The sequence below is a fragment of the Mesoplodon bidens genome, assembly GCF_964165515.1.
Source record: "Mesoplodon bidens genome assembly, chromosome: 7".
NCBI classification, from domain to species: Eukaryota; Metazoa; Chordata; class Mammalia; order Artiodactyla; family Ziphiidae; genus Mesoplodon; species Mesoplodon bidens.
Genome location: NC_138164.1, coordinates 39,072,218 through 39,099,217, shown reverse-complemented (window position 1 = coordinate 39,099,217; position 27,000 = coordinate 39,072,218). Strand labels below are relative to the sequence as shown.

Genomic DNA, 27,000 nt, shown 5'->3' with positions numbered 1-27,000 from the left:
GCCCCAGGAGATACCACTACACACCTACTGAATGGCTAAACTTAGAAAAGTCCAACCACACCAAGTACTGGTGAGGCAGTGTAGGAACTGCGCGGCTTTTACATGCTAGTGGGAGGGCAAGAGTGCAGTCACTTCAGTCCGCAGTTTGGCCGTTTCTTCATAAGTTGAACGTACACCTACCGTATGACCCAGCCTTTCTGCACCCGGATATTTATGCAAGAAAAATGAAAGCATATGTGCACACAAAGACTTGTACATGGATCATCATAGCATCTTTATTTCTAATAGACAGAATTGAAACAACCTCGAGCACCCATCAACAAGAGAATGAATAAATATACTGTGGTATACCCATACAGTGAAACACTATTCAGCAAAACAAAGTGATAAACTATTGACACCCACCAGAATATGAATTACTCTCCAAATAATTACATTGAGTGAAAGAAGCCAGATAAAAGAGTCCTCAGTGTGTGAATCCCTTTATCTAAATTTCTAGAAAAATGCAAACACGTCTCTAATGAAAGAAAGCATATGAGTGCTCACTTGGGGATGTGGAGGGCTGGAATGTGAGGGGAAAAAAGGGGCTTTATGAATGAGGCATAAACACTTGCAAGTGATGGATATGTTCCTTTTCTTGATTGTGTTGGCAGTTCCATGGGTATATGCATATTTCAGAATTTAAATTGTGTTTTTAAGTATGTGCAGTGTACTGTGTCCATTCTATTTAACAGAGCCATTAAAAAAAGGCTAAGAACAGACGTTTGTCTCAACGAATAAATGTAACAAAGAACAGAAAAGTCAACTACAGTATGATCTCTGTCAGTTGAATTTTCCTGTAGTTTATTTCCTCAAAAAATATATTCCAGTTCTTAAAAGACATGGGACTCTTAATAAATGGTTAAAAAAACCCAGCAAAGCCATCAGCAGGGTGAGCTCCGGCTACTTTTCAATTGTGAGACACTAGGTGCACAGTGCAGACATGCTAGGGTGTTTGTTCTTCCTGCCCAATATTTTAGAGAGGATATGAAACACCCCCGTTAAATGCCTGCAAGTGATGCCCAGAGTGGAGTTTGGAGAATGATGGCTGTGATCTTTAATATGGTTGTGCCTTTGTAAAGAATCTCACTCAGAATTTCCAGGGTAATTTTGGAGTCCATTTTTTTTTTGTTTTTTGGATGATATATATGTAACTCACCTGAAGAATATACCCACGTAGACTTGAAGTTAGGGACCAGCTGGTGTAAATCTGTGTGGTTATCTCGTGACCAAACCTTTTAGCTTCTTTTTGTTCCTTGATTGTAGTTAAGCTTCATCTTGCCTCAGGGACTTTGTATTCGCTGTTCCCATGTTTTGGAAATATTATTTCCAGAAAAATTTTCCATAACTGATTCCTTTCTATTCTTTGGCACTCATCTCTTAAAGATATTTTTTCCTTGATTGTCCTACTAGCCTAACTCAGTCCCAATTTAACAGATTACCTTACTTCTTTCACAGAATAATAATCAAACCAAATATTATCTTTGGTGTCTCTTTGTATTTAGATGAACTTCTTCCCAAAGAACTCAAGCCCCCCAGTGACAGAGGTTGTTACCTTTCTTATCCCTTATTCTGTGTCTTAGAACTGTGTCTGGCATGTAGTAATCACTCGAGGTCTGTTGACTGTGTAAAGAATATGTGAGTAGATGAAGAGATTTGGAGTTATTTGAGGTCGCTCTTAATGATGGCTGGTGTTGGTGATTAAAGTTGTAGGTTTTAGAGTTGGAAGTGATCTTGCTGAGTCTCACAGTTATGGCAAATCTCTCCCTACTGTAGCATCCCTGACAGATGATCAAGTCTGAGCTTGAATAACTGTATATGAAAGACCCTAACCAGGGCACCCTCCTAGCTCTGCCAGGTCAGATAGAATTTTGGACTATTCTCTTTCTCTCTCTTGTAGACAGCCACTGTCATTTGGTAAGCCATAAGCCTTCCTTTGCTTTGACTGTGGTTAGTGTGTTTGCTGGATTTCTAAAATATATTTTTAGTGTTTACTTGTTTAGATTGAAAAGATTGGGCTATATTTTTAAAAGTTGATCCCTCCATTTTGGAAGGCCTTTTAAGTTGAGATATTGCATGCAAGAGAGCTAAGGGAATTCTGGACTCCATATTTTCGTTTTTACCTTTTTTTTTTTTCTCAGACTTTGAACTAACAATGGCTAAGAATGAGAGGCACTCAGACCCGAATATTTTTTCCCTTGTCAAGCACAGAGAATATGGGAAAGAATGAAATTGGGAAATTGTTTTGCTCCTCTTCCTTTCCTCCTTTTTGGTCAGTTACCTTAGTCGTCCACCTCACTTTGTATTTCTAGCCTGGCTTCAGAAGACCTGAATTTGATGAACTACACACTGATGGAGTAGTAGATTGCTAGAAGGAATGGCGGCTTCACAGAATTATTTTCAAGAAGGATGGTCCAGCCAATTTCCTCACTTCCACTGTGAAAGGAGTTCCCTATTCCTAAGGAAATGGACCTATGTCCGACTGACACAGAAGATGGAGATGTATCCCAGTGCATGTATATATGTATATCTATTAAATTTATGTATATATATATAATGCCTAATGGAAACATCTCAGATGTTCTCTTTGGTATTTTTCTTTAATTTTACTTATAAAATTGTGACCATTTTTTAATTCAAAAGAGGAGAACCTTAAAAATTAATTAAGAAGACATCCTCAGTAGTCTAAGGTTCAGAGTGACTTGGCAGAGAAAATTGCTGAATGGTTAGATAATAGTGCTGGTATGCTTGGCTATTGTAACACTTTACATTTGAGTTTCTCTTCCTTGAAATTACAAGAACTATATGACTCAAGAGAAAGATTGATAATTAGGAATATTCTGCTTGCTTTATTTTATTTATTTTGTTGTTGTCGTTGTTGCGGTACGCGGGCCTCTCACTGCTGCGGCCTCTCCCGTTGCGGAGCACAGGCTCCGGACGCGCAGGCCCAGCGGCCATGGCTCACGGGCCCAGCCGCTCCGCGGCATGTGGGATCCTCCTGGGCACGAACCCGTCTCCCCTGCATCGGCAGGCAGACTCCCAACCACTGTGCCACCAGGGAAGCCCCTCTGCTTGCTTTTTATATAGCGTATTGAAGAACATTTTAATTATTTGGAGGTCATAGGAAGGAACCTTCATGATCTAAGTTTTGAACAAGTAGTGTTGCAACACAAAGCTATGACTTAAAAAGGAAATTTGAAATGACCTATTTCTTTTGGCATCTCAATCCAGATATCTGTCAGTAAAATGAGTCACTTTTCAGTCAAATGGGTGGTCAGCAATATAATTTTTTATTGGGAAGCTGAAAGACACCATTGCCAAGCAGAGCACCTGCAGTGTTAACATCTATATTTGAGCATCTTTCGTTTTCCCAAGGGGTGCAAGTGAAGAGAAGGCAGGCAGAGAAATGGCACTTGAATAAAGTTTTTCAAGATGGATAGAACAGAGAGCATTCCCAGAGGCAGGTCAAGTCCAACCCAAGAACAACTCTCTCAGTGCTTTCACAACTAGGTAAAATACAAGACCAGTAGTAACTCAGCTCTCAAATCAGTGCTGAAATCCAGTGGAAGGTTGTTAATATTGATACGGTTAACATACATCAAATAGGATTACTGAATTTTCTGAATCCAACTGAACTCCCAGGATTGTTTGGTTTCATAGGCTGTTGGGCTCAAGACGCATTTGGTTTTAAATAATCCTTCCTAAAATGTTCAGCTTTCAGTCTAATATGATTGAAACCCAGCTTGAGTGTGTCTTATAATACACTGGACTGGAAAGACTATGGGCATTGAATTATTCAAAACATGGCAGGCGAAGGAGTGATATGTGGGGAGGATGTGATCATAGAAATGAGTGAGACTTGATATGTCTTGTTATCTCATTTGATTTACCTGTTAGAACTCTTCCAAATATTAGAGGAAAGAAATCAATATCAATTTTCACCTGTCACGTTCCACACTTCAATGATGAATGAATGTCAAATTTGACCACAGTTTTCTGTACCACCTGCTCTGAAATAATATTTCTGGGCCTTTATTAAAAAGGTAAAATTTTCATTGAATTTCCAAATATGATTCTGCAGTGGCTAATTCAGCTTGTTTTATTAGTAAGCAAGTTCTGATGAGTAATACTAATTTAATAAGCCTGCATGTGAGGTTAAAGTGTCAACTATTCCTGCCGAAGGTGATGAGATATGACTGTGATGAGGTGGTAGGACACTCACCTTCCTGAACGAACCCTGCGAGCACACAGTTCTTGGGAGAAACCAGTACTGCATATAGTAGCAAATCTGATATCATTTTGCATGTCTCCTGTAGCAGTGGAATGCGCACACATACAAACATGATCATGGGTGAAAAAACACACATGCGCACCTTAGAGGCTTACATTAATTTCTGAATATAGTTCTCCGGAAAGAAAAAGCTTCACTGATGATTTGTATTTTTATACTTTATTGTTTTATCCATACTAAAACACTTCATGAAATCACTTCCTGTTTTGTTGTCCATGGAATCCTTTCCATTTTGAGATGCTAAATATAAATCGAAATAATGATTATAGTCCTTGGCCATGAAAGACTAAGTTACAGAGGACCCGGTGACTGGAGGTCAGAGCTGCCACGGAATTATTCTCTGCTCCAGAGACCATCAGAATATCACTGTGTACCCACTTAAGGATAGAATGCTGCTATTGAGAAACGAGCTCTCTTTTATATCTACTAAAAGGAGAGAACAGTAGGGGACCTTGGCTGCGCGAGTGTATGACTTTCTCTGTTTTGTACAATAAGCCAAAAACAATACATGAAATAGCCTCACGCCTTTTGTCTTTTGTACCCAGCTCCTTCCTGTATTGCTCCTGATCAATTACACTTAAATCAACAAGAGTTGCTTGAACATTTTGACAGTTATGTTCCCCATACCCTGAAGCATTTTTAAAGGGTTACTGAGATAAAGCTATTTCAAAAATACTCCCTCCAAATTTTTCAGGGTGGCATCAATGAAAGTAACTTAGAGGAAAAAAACTTGAGTTCCTGGCCTACCCCTCTAAGGCCAGGCAAACATAAACCTTCATAGCAAAACCTAAGTTTGCTCCCAGTTGAGAATTTGTTTTCCACAGTCTTATATAAAAAGTATATGGAGACTTTAATTCCCTATAAGCCCTTTCCAAAGAGTGAATACAGTTCATCATTCGTAAGAGATGATGAAAGTTACAATTTTGTTGAATAGGTGGAATATATATTACATATAATATACATATTTATTTTATATATATATATATATAATATATATAAAGTTACTATTCAGAGTCCTAAAACGTGGATTTTTCTTACTTACCAAGAATGAACAGTAACTTGATCTCTAAACAATAAAGCACCTGGTCATAACATAATCATAACAAATATTTGATATCAGAATGAATTCACTGTTCAGGTGTAAAGAGGGAATAGCTTCAGTTTTCCTCTTTCGGGCACCCCATTATTGCATCCTGGACAGAGGGGATTTTCTTGATTTTAATCTAAAGGAGAAATGGTCACTTTTGTTGAGATGGAAATTGACCACCTCAGTAGGCAGAGGCACTGTTTTTATTTGGCTGAATTCATGTTTCTAGTGATAATTCAAGGTGTAATAGGGTTTTCTCAGCCACTCCAAAATCTGAAAATGATAAGCATCTCACCAGAGTTTCAGGATGGCCCATTACCTATTCTGTGGAAAGGATATTCAAAATACCATGCTTCATCAATGTCTTCTTTGACTTGTTAATGAATGGACAACTACTGAGTTAAGACAGTGTCTTATCCTTGCTTCAAAAAAATAAAAACAAAAAACCCCCACAAACACAAAAAAACTGTTAACAATGAAAACTTACTATGCCAGGCCTTAGTATGCCCTGACTTGGAAATTTAGTTTCAGAGGCTTTTGTGAATATACCAAGGAAAGAGGACCTAGGTGTATCTTATTCCCACAGGCCGCCAATAAATATTTGCTTAACGGACAAAATATGAATATATAGTGTAGGAGAGAACCTGACAGATGCTTCACATTATTGAGTGATAGCAATGCCCAAACTCATCTGTGATCAAACACTATGAAAGTATCCTCCTAAGGATAAACTTATTACAAATAAGAAGTGAAAATTCAATTATGCAGATACTTTCAGTGTCAGCTCTGATATGCAAAAAGCATGGAAGTTGTCACTGTATCTTGTCCTTACAAGATAATGCTGTACAAAATGAAAATCAGTGACTTTTCTCTGACGTGATTAATAAAACATGTAACTATGAAAGAATTTTCGAACGGTAATTATGTATGTGTATATATGTGTCTCTGAAAAATCTTTGTCAAAGAAAACTGAGGCTATCAGTATAAACTTCTTTAACTTCTATCTCTTCTTACCTTTATTTCCTCCCAAACTTACCAGTATCCATCCAGCTCGAAGGATACAAGTGATTTTTATATACTGTGCAAGGTTTTTTTCTTATTCATATGTCCGTGTTTCCCCAATTCTCTAAATTATTATCTACATCTTCAGGATCTCCTTTATTGGTTCCTTCATTTCAACATATAAAATATGTCCTTCTCATTCTAAAAAATTCTTTTTTGCTAATTATTTTCTGTTTTCATCCACACTCCTTGAGAGCAGCCTCTTCCCACTGTCCTCACTAGCCCCGCCTGGCCCCGACAGGCAGCCCTACGCCCTCAGTTTGTTGCCATCTGGCTTTTTGTCCACCACTTCCCTGCACTGCTCTCAGGTCACTGGGGACCTAACTGCCCAAATCCAATGGACACTCACATTCTCTGAAGGACGACGCTGGCATCTCCTTCCTCCTTCTTGAATCTCTGTCACCTCTCTCCTTCCCAGAATTCTTTCTCTGCTTATCACTGAAACGTTGTCAGGACTCACAATTCTCTGACATCTCATCCATTTTCATGATTTTAATGACTGCTGATATGTGCTGAGGACATTCAAATTTTTATCTTTCCATGTCTCCACGTGCATGTCCAGTTATCTACCAGTTTGTCTTCTGAATTCTACAGGTGCTTCAAAATTCTACATGTCCAGAGCTAAAGTCTTTTCCCCACTTCAGTTCTTTATCCCCTATTTCCAAACTCAACGATACCACCACCCAACCTTAGTCACACAGATGGGGGTTCAGCCTCCGCCTCCTACTTCCTTACTTCCCAAGGTCAAGTCTTGCTGGTAATTTCCTAAATACAATTAGAACTTATTTCCTCCCTTCATCTATACCTTATTTCAGACCCCTTTCTTCTTGCTATTACCTGGTCTAGAAGTTACGAAATTGCTGTTCGGTGGAACCAGTTGTTAGACATTCTATTCGAAAAGGACTCTAGGGTCAAATAGCTTTGAGGATGGCTGTGTACCATACGCCTGCTGTGACGATCCAGAATGAACATTAGCCTACAGCAGCCCCGAGAAGCTGTACAGTAAAGGAACCTGATTAACTTTACTTAAGCCAGGTTCTCCCTTCTGCCGGCCTATAAACCTTTCAGTAGGGACAGGAGAGGAGGTGGCAGCGTGAAAATCCCACTTGAAAATATAAAGCACTGCTCCTCAGAAGAGTGGGGCATAATTATCTCCAGGCTTCTTCAGATTCCTCATCCATACTGACGTCAGTGGCCTAAAATGCCACCTGAACTTGTCCTTTCCATTCTTAGCTATTTTCTGAGGAAACCAGCTCCACGCACATGGTTGGTTAAGACCTGCTCTCCTCCTCCTCGCTGCCTCCTTTAGGGGCACTTGCCGCTGCCTGGGGACACTGCACTGATCCTCCAGAGCCTGTGCCTGTGGCTCTGTAACACACCCCTCGCACACTCACGGCTCTGGACTTCCGCTGTCCACTCTGCCTTGAGTATCCTTGCCTTTCACCGGCTGACTCACCAGTTTCTCACGAGTCCTTTAAGACTTAGCTTAGGGACTGCCCCTTTTGATGACTTTTCTTTGCCTCACGGCTCCCCCTCTTCTTCCACAAACACTGACTAAACGCCCTGAATATGCCCGTCACAGCAGGTCACGTGCAGGATGAGACATCTGCTGTGCGTCTTCCCCTCTCACTCCACTGCTAAAGGGCCAACACTACATCTTGCTCATTGTTTCACTCCTCTAACACTCAACCCATGACTAATGAACTAACTAGTACTGTAGTAGCCCTCTTAGTAACAATCAGGCAGGACCTTCTACAAGAAATCTGACACTCCAGCTTTTCTCTGATCTCACCTTTCACTCTGATTGAACTAAAGACTTATCTGTACATGTTTTACCAGGGAGACATAATTTAATCCAGAGATGTGTCATCACATACTCTTACATACTCTGCCGTTTAAAAATTCTGCTCACAATGGGGGAAGGAGACAGGTGTGCTTTCTGACAGCCCCACTGTTTTTGCACTTCTAGTGGTCACTGGCTTCTCTCTCAGTTCCTTCCTTAAACCCTTCTTAACAAGGGAACAGGATAACAAAGTAATTAAGAGCCTGGTTACAGCCTATGTGTGAACAGAAACATAAACAGGGACATAGAGAATAGACTAGCGGTTGCCAAGGAGGAGGGGGTGGGAGAGGGTTGGATTGGGAGTTTGGGATTAGCAGATGCAAACTGGTGTATATACAGGATGGATAAACATAAAGGTCCTACATGGGACTTCCCTGGTGGCGCAGTGGTTAAGAATACGCCTGCCAATGCAGGGGACATGGGTTCAAGCCCTGGTCCGGGAAGATCCCACATGCCAGAGAGCAACTAAGCCGGATGTCACAACTACTGAAGTCCAGGCACCTAGAGCCCGTGCTCTGCAACAAGAGAAGCCACCACAATGAGAAGCATGTGCACCTCAACTAGAGGAAGCCCGCGTGCAGCAACAAAGGCCAAACACAGCCAAAAATAAATACATACATGCATTTATTTTTAAAAAGTGCATGTATTTAAAAAAAACCCAAAAAGTTCCTACTGTAGAGCACAGGGAACTATATTCTATATCCTGTGATAAACCGTAATGGAAAAGAATATGAAAAAGAATGTACATAAATGTGTAACTGAGTCACTTTCCTGTACAGCAGTAATTAACACAACACTGTAATTCAAGTGTATGTCAATAAAAAATAAAATTTAAAAAAATTGCCAGAAAAATAGTCACATAAGGGGAACTTCCCTGGTGGTCCAGTGGTTAAGACTCTGCCTTCCAGTGGAGGGGGTGAGGGTTCAATCCCTGGTCGGGGAGCTAAGATCCCACATGCCTTGAGGCCAAAAAACCAAAATATAAAACAGAAGCAATACTGTAACAAATGCAATAAACACTTTAAAAATGGTTGACATCAGAAAAAATCTTTAAAGAAAAAATTCACATAAATCAGAAACAAATGAAAGATAATAAAGTCCATACATTAAAAAAAAAAAAAAGAGCATGGGTTCGGGTCACATTGCAACTTCCCACTTACTTATAGCTGTGTAATTCTGGGCAACTCACATAATGTCTCCTCAGACTGTTCATCTATAAAATGGGGATGGTAAGAGTTCCCTACCTCAGAGCGTTGCTGTAATCCATAAACACGGTTAAGTGCCTTGGTAAATGTTTGAGGCTCTCTGGTTATTATGAATTAAAATATGTCAATGGCTTCTGCCCATGTGATTTATATAATAGTTTGATGTTTAACCAAATGGTAAAACTATTCCATTTATTATTCCCATCTCTTTTTAACCCTTAGCCTGCTTTGTTGTTTATGTTTTCTCCCACCACAGAGTGCTAGTTCCAGGAGAGTAAAGGCTTTATTTTGTTCACTGCTGAAAGCAACAGCACCCAGAAAAGTACTGTACATATGAAGCCCTCAGTAAACACTAGCTGAATGAATGGTGCAAAGTGTTACAAGGAAAAGTACACCCAAACTTTCATTATAATAAAAAAGTATAGATAAAAAAATCTTTCTCTAATGGCTTCCAGTCAAGTAACTGAAAACACCATATGCTATAATAATAACATAAGTAATTTATGAAAATTTGAAGGCAAAAACATAATTTTAAAAGATTTAGACCTACGTTAGGTGTGATAGAGTATGGATGCTTTCTTGAAATTCACAATCAGATCCAAGAGTATCACTTTCAGACTGTTCTAGTACACTGAGTTTACTTTTAGTTGTCTTTGATGACACAGTCACTATTCTACTCTCTTTCTTAACAGAAATGTGTTTTCTCGAAGACTCACTTTTAATTGGTTTATTAACCAAAGAATTATTTTGCCCAATTCCTTTGCTTTTCTGCTTTACAGGTGAGTCAGAGCAGGAATGCAGGTCCTTCCCAGGTTGTTTCTTAGCAGAGTACTTTTTGGTCTATTCACCTGCTTTGCTCATTTTCTCTGAAGAAGACCTGCTATTTCTAGATAATTCCTCTTCTTTTCTTTGACTTCCAGTTCCAGAAATGACGTCTGCTGAAGGAGAATATGTTCTAGCAATGAAATCTTCAAAAGACTCCTGCCGCTGCTCTGTGACTGGGACCCCCAGGTTGTCTTTGGAAGTTTCTAAGGCCTCCTGAGTAGACGCTGGGACACGGAAGGAGTCGAGAGGCAAAGGAATCCTAGCATCACCTGTAATTTTCGGGAAGTGGAGGGGAAGACAAAAGACAAGACAAAAATTCAGTGATGAACAAAGCCAACCATTAAAAAGTAGAGCTCAAAACTTCAATGTTACTCTGTAATCTTATTACTAACACAGTCAATTGATTAATCAGAAGATTTCAGAGCCAGTTTTTTTTGTAATTATATCTTGCCAAGTGATTCTCAGCTTAACCTAGCTATAACCAAAGCTATGTCCGCTACGTTTTCAGACTTTGGTGATTGGGGTAGTTATTACCCATTTCCTTTCCCTCACTAAAAATAAAACCCTATTCTGTAAGGTAATTAATGTCTTTTCTATCCTCCAGGCACATGTAAACCGTATATAGTTTGTGACCAGACTGTGTTCTCAAGCTGTCAGTTCCCAAGACCACTCTGAGATGGGCTGATGGGGGCTCCAAGTAAGGCTGGAGGAAAAGCTGACAGGTTTCCCCTCCCATTCCCATAACCAGGTGATTCACTCTAATATGTTACCTATTAGCTATGTCTGGATTACTTATTTTAAAAATTATATCAGTATGTGTACCTTCATTAGTGTTCCTTCATTGTAAGCTGACTGCATACAAATAGAAACCTAGATAAAATATGAACAGAATAGACATTTATACAATTTAAAATCTGGAATATTTTCTCTAATGTCTTCTTTCTTCATTAAGGATAGTTTGCTTTAACTCATAAATTTTCTCAAGAACTTCCAGTCTCCTTATTTACAAAAGTACAGTATCATGAAATGGGCCCACATTTACTAATCTCAGATTTCGAAAGGATTCCAGAGTCTTCTAGCTCCCGGGCATGTGAACTATTAGAGACTGATCGTTATTGTTTTCTCGCTGACTTGGTCATTTCCTTTTTGCTAATCACTCTTAGAATCATTAAGTGCTGTTCTGTCCATTTACTTGGCTATTTTGCATTTGTTATGGGGCACCCTGTTTTGATTCTGATTTTCCTTCTTCAAGTGCCTTGTTTTCTTCTTTAGGTGGACTACTAACAGGAGAATTCATGGGGGGACAACCTAGTAAATGAAAATCTGACTGATCTATACCAGCCATTGTGGCCAACTGCCCAAGCCTAGACGAGAGGAGGAAAGGAGAAAAGACAAAGGTTATTATAATCACAGAAGAGCAGTTTAGATTTCCCCAGACTTACAATCATGAAATACTTCTAAAATCTTTTTTTTTTTTTTTTTTTTTTTTTTTTTTTGCTGTACACGGGCCTCTCACTCCTGTGGCCTCTCCCATTGCGGAGCACAGGCTCCAGACGCGCAGGCTCAGCGGCCATGGCTCACGGGCCCAGCTGCTCCGCGCCATGCGGGATCCTCCCAGACCTGGGCACAAACCATAGCCCCTGCATCGGCAGGCAGACTCTCAACCAGCCCGCCACCAGGGAAGCCCTACTTCTAAAATCTTAAAAGCTAACATCCTACTCCAGACTACAAGCCTCTCTCTCCCCCAAATCCTCAGCCCTTTCCAGATTCATCCTCTAGGAGACATCCCACTATCTCACTAGCAGCTTCAATATGTTCCATGCACCCTGTCCACTGCCTGTCACACCTCCATTCCTACACTTCTTTACCACCTTTCCTCCAGTTTCCAAGAATGTGTTTGTTCCTTCCTTCCCAACACCAACACCAATTCATTCACTGACAAAACACCACTCCATCAACTATCAATCTCCACTTCCCTCTTTCAGCAAAATTGCTCCCGGTTGAGAACCACTGACCTATATCTCCCCTGCAGATTAATAATCATTTTTATGTCTAAGGCAAAGATAACTTTAATTCAAACTTATCAAACAAGCAAAAGAAGTGAAAGATAGGAAAATTCTTATGCATTCCCGACTATTTTCAATGAAAACTGCCTTTAATTTAGTCTTTACAAAACAACTATACCTACTAATTACTGTCTACAGGTTACTCTTTTATAATGGGCTCCCCACTCTACCAAAGCAGGCTTCCCTATTTGCATTTCTTAAAAAATTTAATTCCTCATTTTAAAACGTCAACTATATTACCTATAATTACACTAAATTTGGCTAAATATAGCCACGTAAGTGATGAAAATTGCTCCAGTTCCTCAGCAAACTACCATTAGAGTCGCAAAGAGAAGAATGCCATGAAGAGAAATGAACTAACCCAGCATCTTTAAGGAGAACCAGGAAAGCATGGAACTTCTGAAAAGAATTCTCAGTGCTGCCCCAAACACCTTCATCATCCAGGATCATGCTTGTCAATGAGTGGGCATGAAGGGCTTCAGACAAAGAGAAAGTTGTGTTTCTTAACTGGGCATTTTCATGTTCCGGCTATACAAGAAGACTGAAAACGTCTGACATGATTTTTTCTCATTGTCATCAAAAGTAGTCTTGCCTTGGGCTTCCCTGGTGGCGCAGTGGTTGCGAGTCCGCCTGCTGATGCAGGGGACACGGGTTCGTGCCCCACTCTGGGAAGATCCCACATGCTGCGTAGCGGCTGGGCCCGTGAGCCATGGCCGCTGAGCCTGTGCGTCCGGAGTCTGTGCTCCGCAACGGGAGAGGCCACAACAGTAAGAGGCTCACATACCGCAAAAAAAAACCCAAAAAACAACAAACAAAGAAAAAGTAGTCTTGCCTAGTTTCAAGGAACAAAACTAAAACACTCAAAATGTAATTATTTTATAATTAATGTAACCCTCCGCCAGTAAAGACAGAGACCATATCACATAATAACCAAAGCCCACAGGCACCCAACAAAGTTTCCTATATAACCCTTAGGTGGTATATAAATAAACCCAAGTTACCGTTTTATTAATGATCTTTCACAAAAGATCACATTTCTAACTGGTTCAATTCATAATGGAGCCTCATTCCACATTAGAAAATGACCTGCTTTAAGTTTCCCTTAAATTAGAAAGTGAATTATAGAATCTGATTTGAACAAAACATATTACAACTCTGCTGAATGTTAAGAATTAACTTTAGTGAGTAAAATATCTAATGCTTACGTTTAAAAGTCCTAAATCATACCCAACCCAATTTATTAAATGTACGATCACCAATATTTTCTTTGGCTTCTTGAACATATTCACCCCCGTGCACTCTTCCCCTTCCGCTCAGCATCTACGCACTTAAAACCCCCTGTAAGCTCAACTCTCGTATTTCTCAGAAAGGCCGTTAATGTTCATGATGCCCCTTTTGCCTTACATGAGCAGGTACTCAACATTTATTGAATGAGTGTCTGCCAATCCACTGGATGCACTTTTAAAAATTCCTCCCTACACTCACCCTGTGATAAATTATATTTAGATAGAACTTTTTAGATTATGCCCTGCTTTCATGCACATTACCTAATGTAATTCTCATAGTATATATTTTTATCTTTCATTGCATTCTTAGAAGTTTTCCAATATCTTAAATTTATTTAAATGATTCACTTTCCTAATTCATTGCCAGGAGAGTCTCATCATGTCTTTTATGTTACTGTATATACAATACATGCACAGAAAGTGCCTTCTTGAATCAAAGAATCATGAACAGGAAATAAGCTAATGTCATATAAAAGCACACACACACACACACATACACAAAACCAGATTTTCACATCTTTAAAAACATGCTTTCTGGAATATAGATCATATGATCACTAAATACCAGTAAATGCAAAAGTCCATATGATACCACCGATTTGCAACATATTACAGTTTTAAAGCTTACAAAATATGTGTATATGGCTTAAAATCAAATCAAAATAAAACCAAAACACTCTCAAAAGCAGATGAAACGTGTTTACCTCACTGACTCGTCTATCAGCCTTCAGTCTTATTACTCTTTCCTCCTCTAACTGCTTTAGGCACTCCTCCAGGGTTTCCTAAACAAACAGAGTCAATATTATAACTAATTCATAGTATAATATCCAAAAGCCTTTCCAGCTATTGGTCTCATCAGGATTTATGGGCAGAGCCAGAAGTGAACTCAGATTTTAGTCTGCTACTGGTCATATTATACCATGCCAGTGAAATGAATGATCAAAATCTATCCAATTTGCAAAGATTTATTTAAATTCCACTCTTTCCAACATAAATTTGTGGCAGGCCACCATAAAAGGCATATGCATATAACATAGTAAGTCAGAAATAAGAAGTTACGACCAAGAAAGAAAAATTCTATTTTTATTTGTGGGTCTCTTTATAGCAGGAAGTCCTATTAACGAACCTGCTTAGCATACCTGAATTGCATAATTGCAGATTCAAAAGCATGTTTTAAAAAAGTAATCACTTTTAAAGCAATTTACAGTCAAGCACTGTTCCTGGAGTTCCCTGGGTATTAAATAATCGAATCATCAAAACCCTAAGAGGGGGCTTCCCTACTGGCACAGTGGTTAAGAATCCGCCTGCCAGTGCAGGGGACACGGGTTCGAGCCCTAGTCCAGGAAGAACCCACATGCCGCAGAGCAACTAAGCCTGTGCGTCACGACTACCGAGCCTACGCTCTAGAACCCACGTGCCACAACTCCTGAAGCCTGCGCGCCTAGAGCCTGTGCTCCGCAATAAGAGAAGCCACCGCACCGCAACGAAGAGTAGCCCCCCGCTCGACGCAACTGGAGAAAGCTGGCGAGCAGCAACGAAGACCCAACGCGGCCAAAAATAAATTTATAAAACAAAAAACCCTACGAGGAAAGAACGATCACTAACTCCATGTTATTTTACAGATGAGGGAAACAGAGGCAGAGAAGTAGAGTAAGTAGAGCAGCACAGCCAAGGTCACACCACTAAGTAGCAGAGCCACACTGTGGACTCAGGAAGCTGGCTGCCATTCCTGCTCACGGCGGTGGTAGTCTTCCCTTCACCAAGGTCACTGAAATAAAATGAACACTGATAAACTATCTTAGGAGTTTTAGGAACTAAGACACTTCGGTCCTTGAAGTGGGGACACTGCTTGCAATAGGCAGAATTCTGACAGAGCCTCCAAGATGACCACTTACTGAAGTACACAAACCTTCCACTTATCCAATCAAACTCTAAATGTAGGTGCTGTAGTGAAGGGATTTTGCACATGGAATTAAGGTTCAAAATCAGTTGATCTTTTAAGATAGGGAGATTACTTTAGGTGGATGTGGCCTACTCAGGCACCCCATGAAAAGGACCTGAACTCTTCCTGAATTGAAGTACAAAAGGGACAAGAGGGAGACTCTCCATTGCTGGCTCTGAAGAAGTCGAATGCTGCGGCAGAGAAGGCAAGCGAGAGGCCTCTAGGAGCTGAAACTCTCCCCCGACTGACAGCCAGCAAGGAAATGGGGACCTCTGTCCTGCAACTCCAGAATCTGAATTATGCCAACAAGCCGGAGGAAGCCTGTAGGCATTCTTTCCCAGAGCCTCTGGACGCTAACACAGCCAGACTGACATCTTGATTTCAGCTCTGTGGCCCACACAAACTATGGTGAACATCCAACGTTTGGGGCTCAATATCTTACACTTAAATTTCACGTGCTTTAACACTCTCAGGAGGGAACCCACATGTTCCCGTATGTATCTGAGCAGGAAGCCCAGTCACGCTGTGCCTGGACTTCTGACCTACAGAACTCTGAGCTAGTCAAATAGGTATTGTTTTCAGTCAGTAAGAGTGTAGTAAAAGAATTAATATTCTACTCAACCTCCAGGTTCGTGAACAAAATAAATGATTGTCATTGTTTTAGGCCACTGTTTTGGGCTGGTTTCTTATGCAGTGATAAACAATCATAATACCTATACTTATGAAAACAGTAAGGTATATTTATACATGTTAACTGCTTTGAACAATCACTTAAAGAATGAGGAACTCTATTACCTGCCATCATTGGGAGAGGAGCTGGTATCACTTTCTGGAGAGTAGCTTTTGGTACCTAACAACAATCCTACATCAGGAGTTTACCCTAAGGAAATCAAAGATGTGGGCAAAGATTTATCTACCAACATGATGTCATAAGATTGTTGATAACCAAACCCTAGAAGAAAGCTAAGAGCCTCCGAATTGGGACTGGTTTAAATAAAAACAGCTCATCGTCTGAAGGAATGCTCTATGAAGCCACTAAGAATGACAAGAGGTCTCAACCAGAGTTAATGAATGGGCTTCAGGAGTGCTACATTCAAAATATATCTGTGCGTTTTTCCTGGGAGATGATGCATAAGCTTAATCAAATTCTCTGATGTAGAAGAGTAGTTAGTGACATGGCAAAATATTTCTGATACTTTTTTAAGACAAAAGAACAGATTAGGTGTGTGTACATGCAGAGGTGGCTTTTATTTCCTTCAAGAAGTTATTCATTGTTTTCAAACATTTGCTCAATGAACATATATTTTTATATTCAGAACATGTTTAAAAAATTGACAGTCTAAGAACTTCAAATTCTTTAATGTTTCATCACTAAAGCCAGTCAAGTTTTCAATGGGGAAAAAGGGGAAAAAATTGCAAAATTCCTCTACTTTTAATATAATGGTTTAGTCAATCTTCTAAAACTGATTTCAAAGAAATTCTAAACAAATAAACAAAAAAACAAAAAACCCTCAGCACGGTCAGAGGAAAGTAGACTAAAATTCCTGACTGGTTCTAAATAGCACATCAAAGTGCAATTACATGCAACAGTTTCTCCCTCTAATGGAGGGAATTAGAACACAGTGTTCAATTTTTGTGAAAAAGTGTACCCTCCTCCTACAAAATATTCAGAATTCATGTCCCTTACATGGAAATATGGAACCAAAAAAGTTAGAAAGTAAAATTGCTTGATATTCTATTACTTAAGTAAGACTAATGATAAGGCTTTGGAATAATTTTCCTTCCTTCCATCTGCTCTCCATTCCACCCTTCTGTACACCAGCTAGGGTGATTTTTCTGGGGCAAAGCTCCCATCATATTGGATATCAAATTTTATGTTCAACTTTTCTCCATTTAACATTGAAATCAATCATTTCTCCTATAATCAGGGGATTCATAACCTTGATTTTTTTGTGCGGGCTACAAAATATTCCACTGAGTGGGTTTACTGGTTAACCATTTTACAGATTTAAATTCTTTCCAACTTTTCAGTATTATCAGACAAAATAACCGTTTTTATGCATGAAGGCTTTTTTCCATATTGAGAATAACATTCTTACAATAAATCCATAAAAATGAGTTTGAGATCAAAGCAAATGAACATTTTTAAGGCTCTGAGGTACCTATCTCCAGACTTCTTTCCAAAAGATTTCTGAGATTTTACACTGCCATCAGCGATGTATCACTTGGTATATAACCTCTACTATAACTGTTGGCTTACTTCCTCACTTAGAGTGCAAGTTATTTGAAGATAGGGGGTGTATTTTATTAAGTGTTTATCCCCAGCACCTGTGCCTAGCACAACGTAGACGGTCAATAAATAATTGCTTAATAAGGAAAATCCCTGCCACACACGTACATATAAGATGTACGTGTGTGAAAGACAGACTGTGTGTTTTTCTCTAACTGGATAGATGAAAACTTGTCATCTTCTTTAATGTGCAATTTTTTTGCTTATAATTAGTCATTAAATTTCTCTTTTAGATTATATTGTAAATATTCAGATTCTCTGAGGCAAATGGGCCTGGCACTACCCATTAGCTACATAACCTTGGACAAGTTGTATAACTCTAGGCCTCAACTTCCTCATCTATAAAATGGAGATAAGCTCCCATATTACAGAGCTCTTGTGAGAATTACATGAGTTAAAACACATATAAAATTAGAAGAGTGCTTGGTACATAGAATATGTGCAATTAATGCTGAATGAATGAACATGCGAATGCAAACAGTAGTGAAGGGCTTCAAATGAAACGGTCTCATCCCACTCCCACATCCAGCACTCAAGAAGCGACCGATTCTTTATGCAGTTTTTAATTGTAAAATACGATATGTGTACTGAGAAGTGCACAGAACAAAACTGTCAATGTGACAAAGAAAAAGAGAATACTTACATAAGCACTACTAGAATCTGTCAGCATCGCAAAAAAACCCCATATCCTTTTCTCATCACAAGCTCCTTCCCTCTTCCCGGTTAAACACCAACCTCACTTCTTGACAGTCATTTCCTTTAACCTGCATGCATCCCTAACAAAAGAGTTTACTTGTGTCAACATCTAACTTTATGTACAGGATCATAGTATATGAAGTCTTTTCTATCTTATTTCTTTCTCTCAACGTTGGTTTAAAAAATTCATCCACATTGCTGCCTGTAGCTCTAGTTCATTCAATTTTATTGCTGGATAGTTTTCCCACTGTACAAATACACATCATTTATTTAATTTTTGACTCTTAATGGACATTTGGTTTGTTTTCAGTTTGTGCTAATGCAAATCATGGACAGGAATCCTGCTGTACCCGTTATTCTGGTGCATTTACACAGGGCGGGGGTGAGGGCTGCTGGCTCACAGGCTATTTATATACCTTCAGTTGATGGAGAGTGCTAAATGCTTTCCAAAGTAGTTGTGTCGATTTATACTCCAGTATAAACAGGGTAGAAGATTCCCATAGTACTTCAGGTCTACAATACCTGATACTACCAGACTTTTTATTTATGTATTTGTCAATCTGATTGACATGTAGTTTCCTTGGTTTTGACTCACTTTTCACTTATTACTTCATGAAGTCGTACACTTTTCTGTGTTTACTGGCTGTATGGATTTCCTTTTTTATGAGGTTTACATCAAATATTGTTATTTTTATTATTTTATTATTATTATTTACTTTTGGCTGTATTGGGTCTTCGTTGCTGCGTGCAGGTTTTCTCTAGTTGCGGCGAGTGGGGGCTACTCTTCATTGCGGTGGCTTCTCTTGTTATGAAGCACAGGATCTAGGCGCGCAGGCTTCAGTAGTTGTGGCACGTGGGCTCAGTAGTTGTGGCTCATGGGCTCTAGAGCACAGGCTCCGTAGTTCTGGTGCACGGGCTTCGCTGCTCCGTGGCATGTGGGATCTTCCCGGACCAGGGCTCGAACCCGTGTCCCCTGCCTTGGCAGGCAGTTTCTTAACCACTGCGCCATCAGGGAGGTCCAACTATTGTTATTTTGAATTCTTCTCCATGTCCAAGTAATACTCTTACATGACTATTTTCTCACTAAATTGGAGGCGTTATCAGTTCACTTTCTAACTTACTAATAAGTAAGGGTTTAGTTCCTCTACACTCTTTCCTATGTCCACACTGCTCAGTAAAGTTATGTCATCATGAGTTATTCCACTGCTCATGATCTCTTTGACTTGTAGTCATATACTTAAAAACCTACATTGTTGATCAACTAGAAGCTCTCTCAATGTCACGCTTTGTAAAATGAGGACATTCTTACCATCTTCCCTTTTTTCTACCTCCTGTCTACCTTCCAAACCCAGCTGTTACGTTGTCAAAGTTGAAATTTATATTCTGTTCTATGTGCAGTTAAGTCTTCTGTTACTTGAGAGTCAGTACGGAGTAAGGTTTAAGAGAACAGGCAGAGAGCCTAAACTCAAAGCCTCGATCCAACCTTAAATTAGGTACAGCCTGGGCAAGTTCCTTCCCTGACTTAGCTTCCTGCTCTCAAAAGTGGGAATGATATTAGCACCAACCTCATAAGGCTATTCAGAGGATTAAATGAGTTAATATATGCAAAAACACTTAGAGCCTAATATATACTAAGTACATACTAGTACACAATACATTTCAGTACATACCAAGTTAATACTAATACATACTAAGTATAGTTTACTTTAGTTATTTGTGATTACATGCAAGTTGGCAATAAAAGCTGCAAACCAAGACAGTATTGCCATTATTACAATGAAATTAATATTGCCCACTGCAGATGTACTGTGTCTCTGTGTATAGACTATACCTCGTTCCATACTGTGCCAGTGTCACTGCCCTTGTGCAGGGTGACCACATACCCCAAGCCGCCTTGGGCTGTTCCAGTTTATACCTGTTGTCCTGATGTTACAGCATTAGAATGCCTCCTTACACTATTGAAGTGTAAGGAGTTTGGACAAGTTCCGGTTTGGACAACAAATTAGATAGGTGGTCATTACCCCTGTGTGTCACTGAAAAGGGGGACATCTATAGTGTCAAGTTGAAGTGGATTCTTCCCTTCCTCACCAATAGTAGGTTAAAAATCAACCATAGTTCAGTGTGCTTCAGCTTTATGTCCGTATAGCCTTTTCTCCTCTGGAGTTCAAGTTCCTTCTCCTCTTCCTCTCCCTCCTCCCTTCCAACAGTGCCTAACACCTAGTAAGTACGATATGCCTCAAGGTGTTTCTAAGCTCTCAATCACACAATCAATAGAAGCCTCTCCACTCTAGACTGGCTGCAATCTGCACTGAATCCCCTATTACCTTCCTTCTTGGTTTATTGCCTCATTTTGCTGGATTATGTCTATAAATAGCTTAAGGTGTAGCACAGGAGGTCAATTTTTCAAATTTCTTTGGGTACAAAATATCTTCTTCAGCCTCCACTTATGACTGATAGTTTGGCTGGATACAAACCCCTAGGGTGAAAATTATGTGCCTGAAAAACTTTGGAGGTATCTTTCTAATGCCTTCCAGGATCCATGGTGCTCATGACAAGTATGATAAAGTCAGATTTTAACCTTTTTTTTTAGGTGACCAGTATTTTTCTCTCTGGAATGGATGTATCCTCTCAGTATTTTATTCTATTTTAATTTATTTTTTCAGTATTTTAAAGTTTCACAATGAAGGGTGCCTAGGTATGTGAGTCTATTCTTACTCATCTTGCATAACTATTTTCAATCTGAGGCCTGATGTCTACTTTCAGCTGTGGGGAATTTTGTTGCCCTTTGACAGCTTCCCTCCATTTTTTTTCTGGGTCTGGACTTTCTAATAGTAACATGTGGGATCTCCCAGATGCAGCCTCTCTAACATATTTCTATCACATTTTCCATTGTGTCTTTCTTTTTTATATACTGAGAAATTTTTTAAATTCCTACTGAATTTATTTCAGCAACCATATTTTCATTTCCAGGAGACCTCTCTTGCTTTCTGACCATTCTCCTTTTCATTAATACCCTAGTCTTATTTTATAGTTGCTAGCTCTTTTTAAACCTCTCTCAGGATGCTAATTAGGGTTTTTTCTTAAATTATTCTGTGCCCTAAATTGTCCCTGGTCCTACTAGGATATGTTTGCACTCTTTCCCCCTCTCTCAAGTTGTAAGCTTTACTCAACTAACAGGCAAATGACACTTATTTTCTATTTAAGAATGAGCGCAGAAAGCTCCCTGAAGTCAACGATTGATTGGCTTCTTATGCAGGAAGAAGCGGGGAGTAACTGTAACAGGATCTCCCCCAAAAACAGTTTTCTAGGGTGTAAAAACTCACAGTAGCTGCCCCAGTTCTCGCCAGTTTCACTGTCTTCAAAATGAAATCATCTCATTTCAGGAGGGTTAGGGCGGGGCAGGGAGTCCACTCCTCCAAACACATCCCTTCAATGAGCTCCCCTATTGGTCACACTTTTAACTAACTCCACCCTCTCTCCTATATGCGCACCTGAGCATGGGGCTACTTTTTCAGGTGGGGTCAGAATCCTCCTCAGTTGCACGTGGTCCCTGTGCATATTCTAGGTGATGCTTTTCCTCTGTTCTACTGCTTCAGTTTCACACTTTTCCACCTGTCTTCTTTCAAAACTATGTTGAAATCTCTTGATAGTTGTGTGCATATATACTTAAACACTTTGATACCATCATTGTAGTGTCTTGTCAAAACAGAGAAGAGCTAAAAGGGTTCTCAGTGCATTCTGAATCTGCTATTCTGTGGTCCCAGTGTTTAAACTTCTTGGACTTCCCCACTGTCTATTACTGCTTTTACAAATACAATCTCATGGTCTATTCGTGAAGGAAATGAATACACCACATCTAAAATAACAAGGAATGCGGGTTAGATGCTCTAGGGTCTAGTCATACTCTGCCATTTACTAATAAACCACTTACGTTCTACAAATTGTAGGTGCGCATTTATAAAACGAAAGGGAGTAACTCTACATGAACTATAGATTTCTCCTACTCTAACATTTCATAATTTTCTAAGTTCTTTTCTTAAAATTTCTCTATATTATCATTAATTTTAATTAAAAAATAAAAATCTAACTTTCTCTTTTGAAAATCAAAGAGTAGTTCCCGTAGTCCTACAATAATGGGATAATTAGTTCTGAAACCTGTCAAGTGTCATGTCTCATACGAAGAGAAAATCATATTAAATAATTTTTAAAAATTAAACATGGACTTTGTAGCACAAAGACAAGGTCCCCCCCAAATGGTGTTCCTTTATTTACTAGAAATGTTCAGCTCTGCATTAAAGTTGAAATAAAATAAATATATTAATTTTGAGGTGCAAAAATTTCTTATAAAAATCAATTTTTCTTTTCTGTCCATACAAACAAAAGTATGGAATGACATTAGAGGTCAGGTTTATTTGGTAATAGAATGTAGCTTCTTGATATTTTTGATTTTAGGAAAGGAGAATATCAACATCAAAACTTTTTTCAACTTTACTTTTATTTAAAATGAGGCCATATTTTCCTCTTATAAAAAGAGAGTTCAACTAGAACCGTCTATTTTCTCATCTGTAAAACAAGAGCACTGAATCAGCTGACTGTATTCATTCAGAACTCAATTTCCTTATCTTATGATCACTAAGGTTCTCCCTAAATCTAATATACTAAGCTTCTAAGGAAAGGAAAATATATTACTAACGACATGTTTTGATTTTAGTTTCTTAGAGTTCAAATGTCCACCATTCACCTTGGTCTAAGCTTAAGGAACCATTCAAGGGGATACAACGCAGATGGGAGGAGAAAACAGAAACCTCACACAAGCTGTGCTGTGTTGCAATCAGCCTTCCGTTTGAAAAATAATCTTCTCTATAGCTTTAAAGTGATAACTTTGTACCTGCAATGCTTCTTGTTTCAAACGGATTTTCTCTGGCTCCTCCTGAACACGTTCTGAGGAATCATCGACCTCTTCGATTTCTGAGGAGGAAGGACTCCCTACTGTCACAGTCACAGGAAATTCTGATGGACCTGAGTGTCACAAGAAGAAGATAGGAAACCACAGAGTTGTTAAACTAAAGTGCAAAGAAAGAAGACAAGATTGTATAAAAGACAACACAAGCCAGATACCAAATATCCAAATATTAGAGGACATTTAACAAAAGTGATCTGAGGTATCATTATTTATAAATGTCTCTCACTGCTCTTTAGTGTAAAACAGGCAATGACTAAGTAAAAGTACAGGAACTTATTTTTGCTATGTTACTGTACAGACCTCTGTTGTACGTGGTTAGGATTAGTAATGGGAATTGCCCATATTATTTTATTAAGTTTCTTTCACAGAAGCCAAGTGAACATCCAAGGTAAACATTTTTTCTCAAATCAACTTTATACTGCAAATGAAAAATTTATTCTTCACCATCAGACAAAAACAGTCTGGAAGAAAATGTAGTTTTTCAGAGGAAAATACATCAGTAAAGGGACTGATGAATAATCAGGAAGTCAACATATCTAAGCTGTGAATAATAGACATTAGAATTTAAAAAAATAAATCACATACACATACACAACTAAAACTGACCCATCAAAAATTTCATCTTCTCACCACCCTTAAGCCAAAACTAGGGCAACAATTCTCCCAGCAAGCTTCACTGCCACTGCAATGTTGTTCAATAGGACATTTCCAAACATTTAAAAACTGACCTGGCCACAACCCCATAAAAGTCTACAGATCATAAAGAACTGTGCTGGGATTATAAACCACGCAGAAGACAAGTCACTAGGACATCATTTTGACAACAAGCAGCAAACCCTGCAGCATAGGAAAACCCTAACAGGAGAACGAGGTGCACACCCCTCTCTCTGGGAATGCAAGGCCAGGACTGACACCCAAGATGCTCTTCTCTCAACCTCAGCAGTGGTGCCTTTCACAGAGCAACTATGCAGTCTCCCAAGACCACTGGGAAGGAGAGTCTGATACTGACAGTATTAGCTTGCCACGAGGCCATAAGCGAGGGAATGTGTGTGGTCTTGGTGAGAGAGCAGAGGTTTGGGAGATGTTGCTTTATATTGGCTTTCAGATCAGGAATTTGTACATATAGCCCGCAAACAACGTTTCTTGAAAACGTGAACATTCTTGAGTATGACAGCTCCATTTGAGGGGTCAGAAATGGCAGTCAAGTTCGTTTCACTGGGTAACAGCTGATTTGCGGACTGGAAAACAGGCTTCCTTGTTTACAGACATAACCACAAGGCTGCCAGGTGTGCGCTAAATCCACACAAATACACAGTTGCATTGGGAGAGCGACCAAACATGTTTTACATGGATTTATTTCAGAGAGGGAAATGCTTCATGTAAGGCTCTGTCAGTTTAAAAAGCAAGAAGAATGACCATCCACCTTTCCCAATTCAAGCCCTATATATCATAAATATGATAGCTACACACCACCAACTGATTACATACATCACGAGCTTTGATGAATAGAAAGCCCCTAAAAAGATAGCAACAAAACGAAGTTAGATCTTCATGTAAATACATCACCAGTTAAACCCAGTTAATACAACTATTTAGTAGTATGAACAGTATCCATACAGAATTGTGTATAAAAATAAATAAGCTCAAAACAAGGACCTGGAGGGCTCTGCTACGGAGAAAACAGAACAGAATTCAGCCTACTGGCTTGGTAATCACTCTCTGAACTGCTGAGAGGCCCCTTCAGCTCCTATGTTCAGGATGGTTGAGATTTCAGTCTCACTTCTTTAAATGGTGATATTAATCGTTCTCTAATTTACCACCCTGTGTGACGAGGATGGACCTGCGATTAAGTGTCTCAGGAAGAAGACAGGAAACCACAGAGCTGTGAAACTCAAGTGCAAACACTGGGGATTCAACACTATAGTTTATGCAACAGCAATTCACATTACCATTTGCAAAAAAGTAGTCGGTTGTCCAGTGGGGATTAGAAACATCCATTTAACATGAGCAACTGAACAGATATTTTACACAGTAACTACTTCAAGTACTATTTAAAATCAATTCTCTTTGTTTTCTTAAGCAATTGTTAATCCCCAATTTCCTGATTACTACCAAGTAAGTCACCTGAAGATCATCTAGAGCCATCTATTTCACTTAGCAAGCCTAAAGCTATAATTCAACCATTTTATTTACTGTTCTGTGACAAAAATTACTATGAACAGCTATCCCCTGGATAAGAAATCAGGTAATGCTAGTTTGACTCACTAAATCTGATTTACTGAGTTAATAAGCCAGTTGATTTAGAATAGGTCTAATGCACATTTTTCATCCATTCTGCATTAAACTATTTCCCATGCCTAAAATGTCTTTTTTCCCATTCATACGTATCCAAATTCCTACTTCTGTGCTGTAGGGCTTCGCTCAACTACACCTGCCTTTAATCAAACTTCTCTCACATGCACAATTGGTGATCATTTTAGTCTCCTCAAGACTCCCACGGAGTTACCTCTGTTGTGACACTTGAGAAACAACTTGAAACTCCCAATTACTTTTAATTTTTCTTCCTTAGAGGGCTCATTAGGCAGAAGCCATGTGTGAGTTACCTTTTTTCCTCTACACAAAGCACCAGAGACCACCCACATAATACAAGTTCCAAAATAAAGAACTCTAAATGACTGAAAAAGACAGGGAATGCAAACAGGTTACCTGTTGCTTTTTGCACTTTCTGCAGGACACAATGGCCGGAAACCAGACACTCCAGGTGGTAGCGCTTCAGGAGGGTAACATTCTTTACCAGCAGAGTATTTCCTTCCATTACTTACAGGCTTCTTTGCGGCCAAGACTACGTTTGACAAAGCATGAAAAGAAGGAATCAAGATGCACCAAAGGTCTACAGAGCAAATGTCACACGTGCACACGTCGAAAGGAATCAAAAAGGCACTTGACAACGATGCCAAGCCCATTAAAAAGAGGATCGGTTTTGTACAAAGGTTTTCCATAAGCCAGCATTTTTAAAAAACATAAGTTCTCTACAGTAACAAGTTATTTTAACTAAAACAAAAGTATTGAGATGTGCAGAAATGCAAAAATAAAAGTTTAAAAAAAATCCCAAAGTATGATACATTTTATGTATCATGCAGAAACACTCAAGTTTCCTGAATCTTAGAACACCTTTGGCATTTCTGAATCTCAAGGACACAGAAACACAGATACACCCATGACTTCTGCCAAACAGAATCTTCAGAAGTAGACCAAAAGTTAAATTTAAGATGAATTTTTCTATGGAAAAACAATACAAGTTATAAGGCTGCAAGTTGCTGGGGGGTAGGTGAGTCAATTTTACCCTCCTATAAGCCTGTCAACCTTCACTGCTCCTTTGATTTCATATAGAAAACACACAAAAAA

General features: G+C 39.2%; 1 protein-coding gene across 3 annotated transcripts in view; it reads left to right on the top strand.

Moving 5' to 3' along the window:
- LOC308619852 (uncharacterized protein) overlaps positions 1-27,000 on the top strand; it is an 811,674-nt gene that overhangs the window by 89,499 nt on the left and 695,175 nt on the right. Inside the window, exon 3 of one of the 3 annotated variants that reach the window (XM_081239075.1) lies at positions 10,448-10,700. The exons of the other annotated variants lie outside the window; for them this stretch is intronic. Coding sequence (XP_081095201.1) covers positions 10,448-10,569 — 122 coding nt within the window. The 3' untranslated portion in view covers positions 10,570-10,700. Of the gene's footprint in view, positions 1-10,447; positions 10,701-27,000 lie in introns of those variants that run through there. 3 annotated transcript variants of the gene reach the window in all.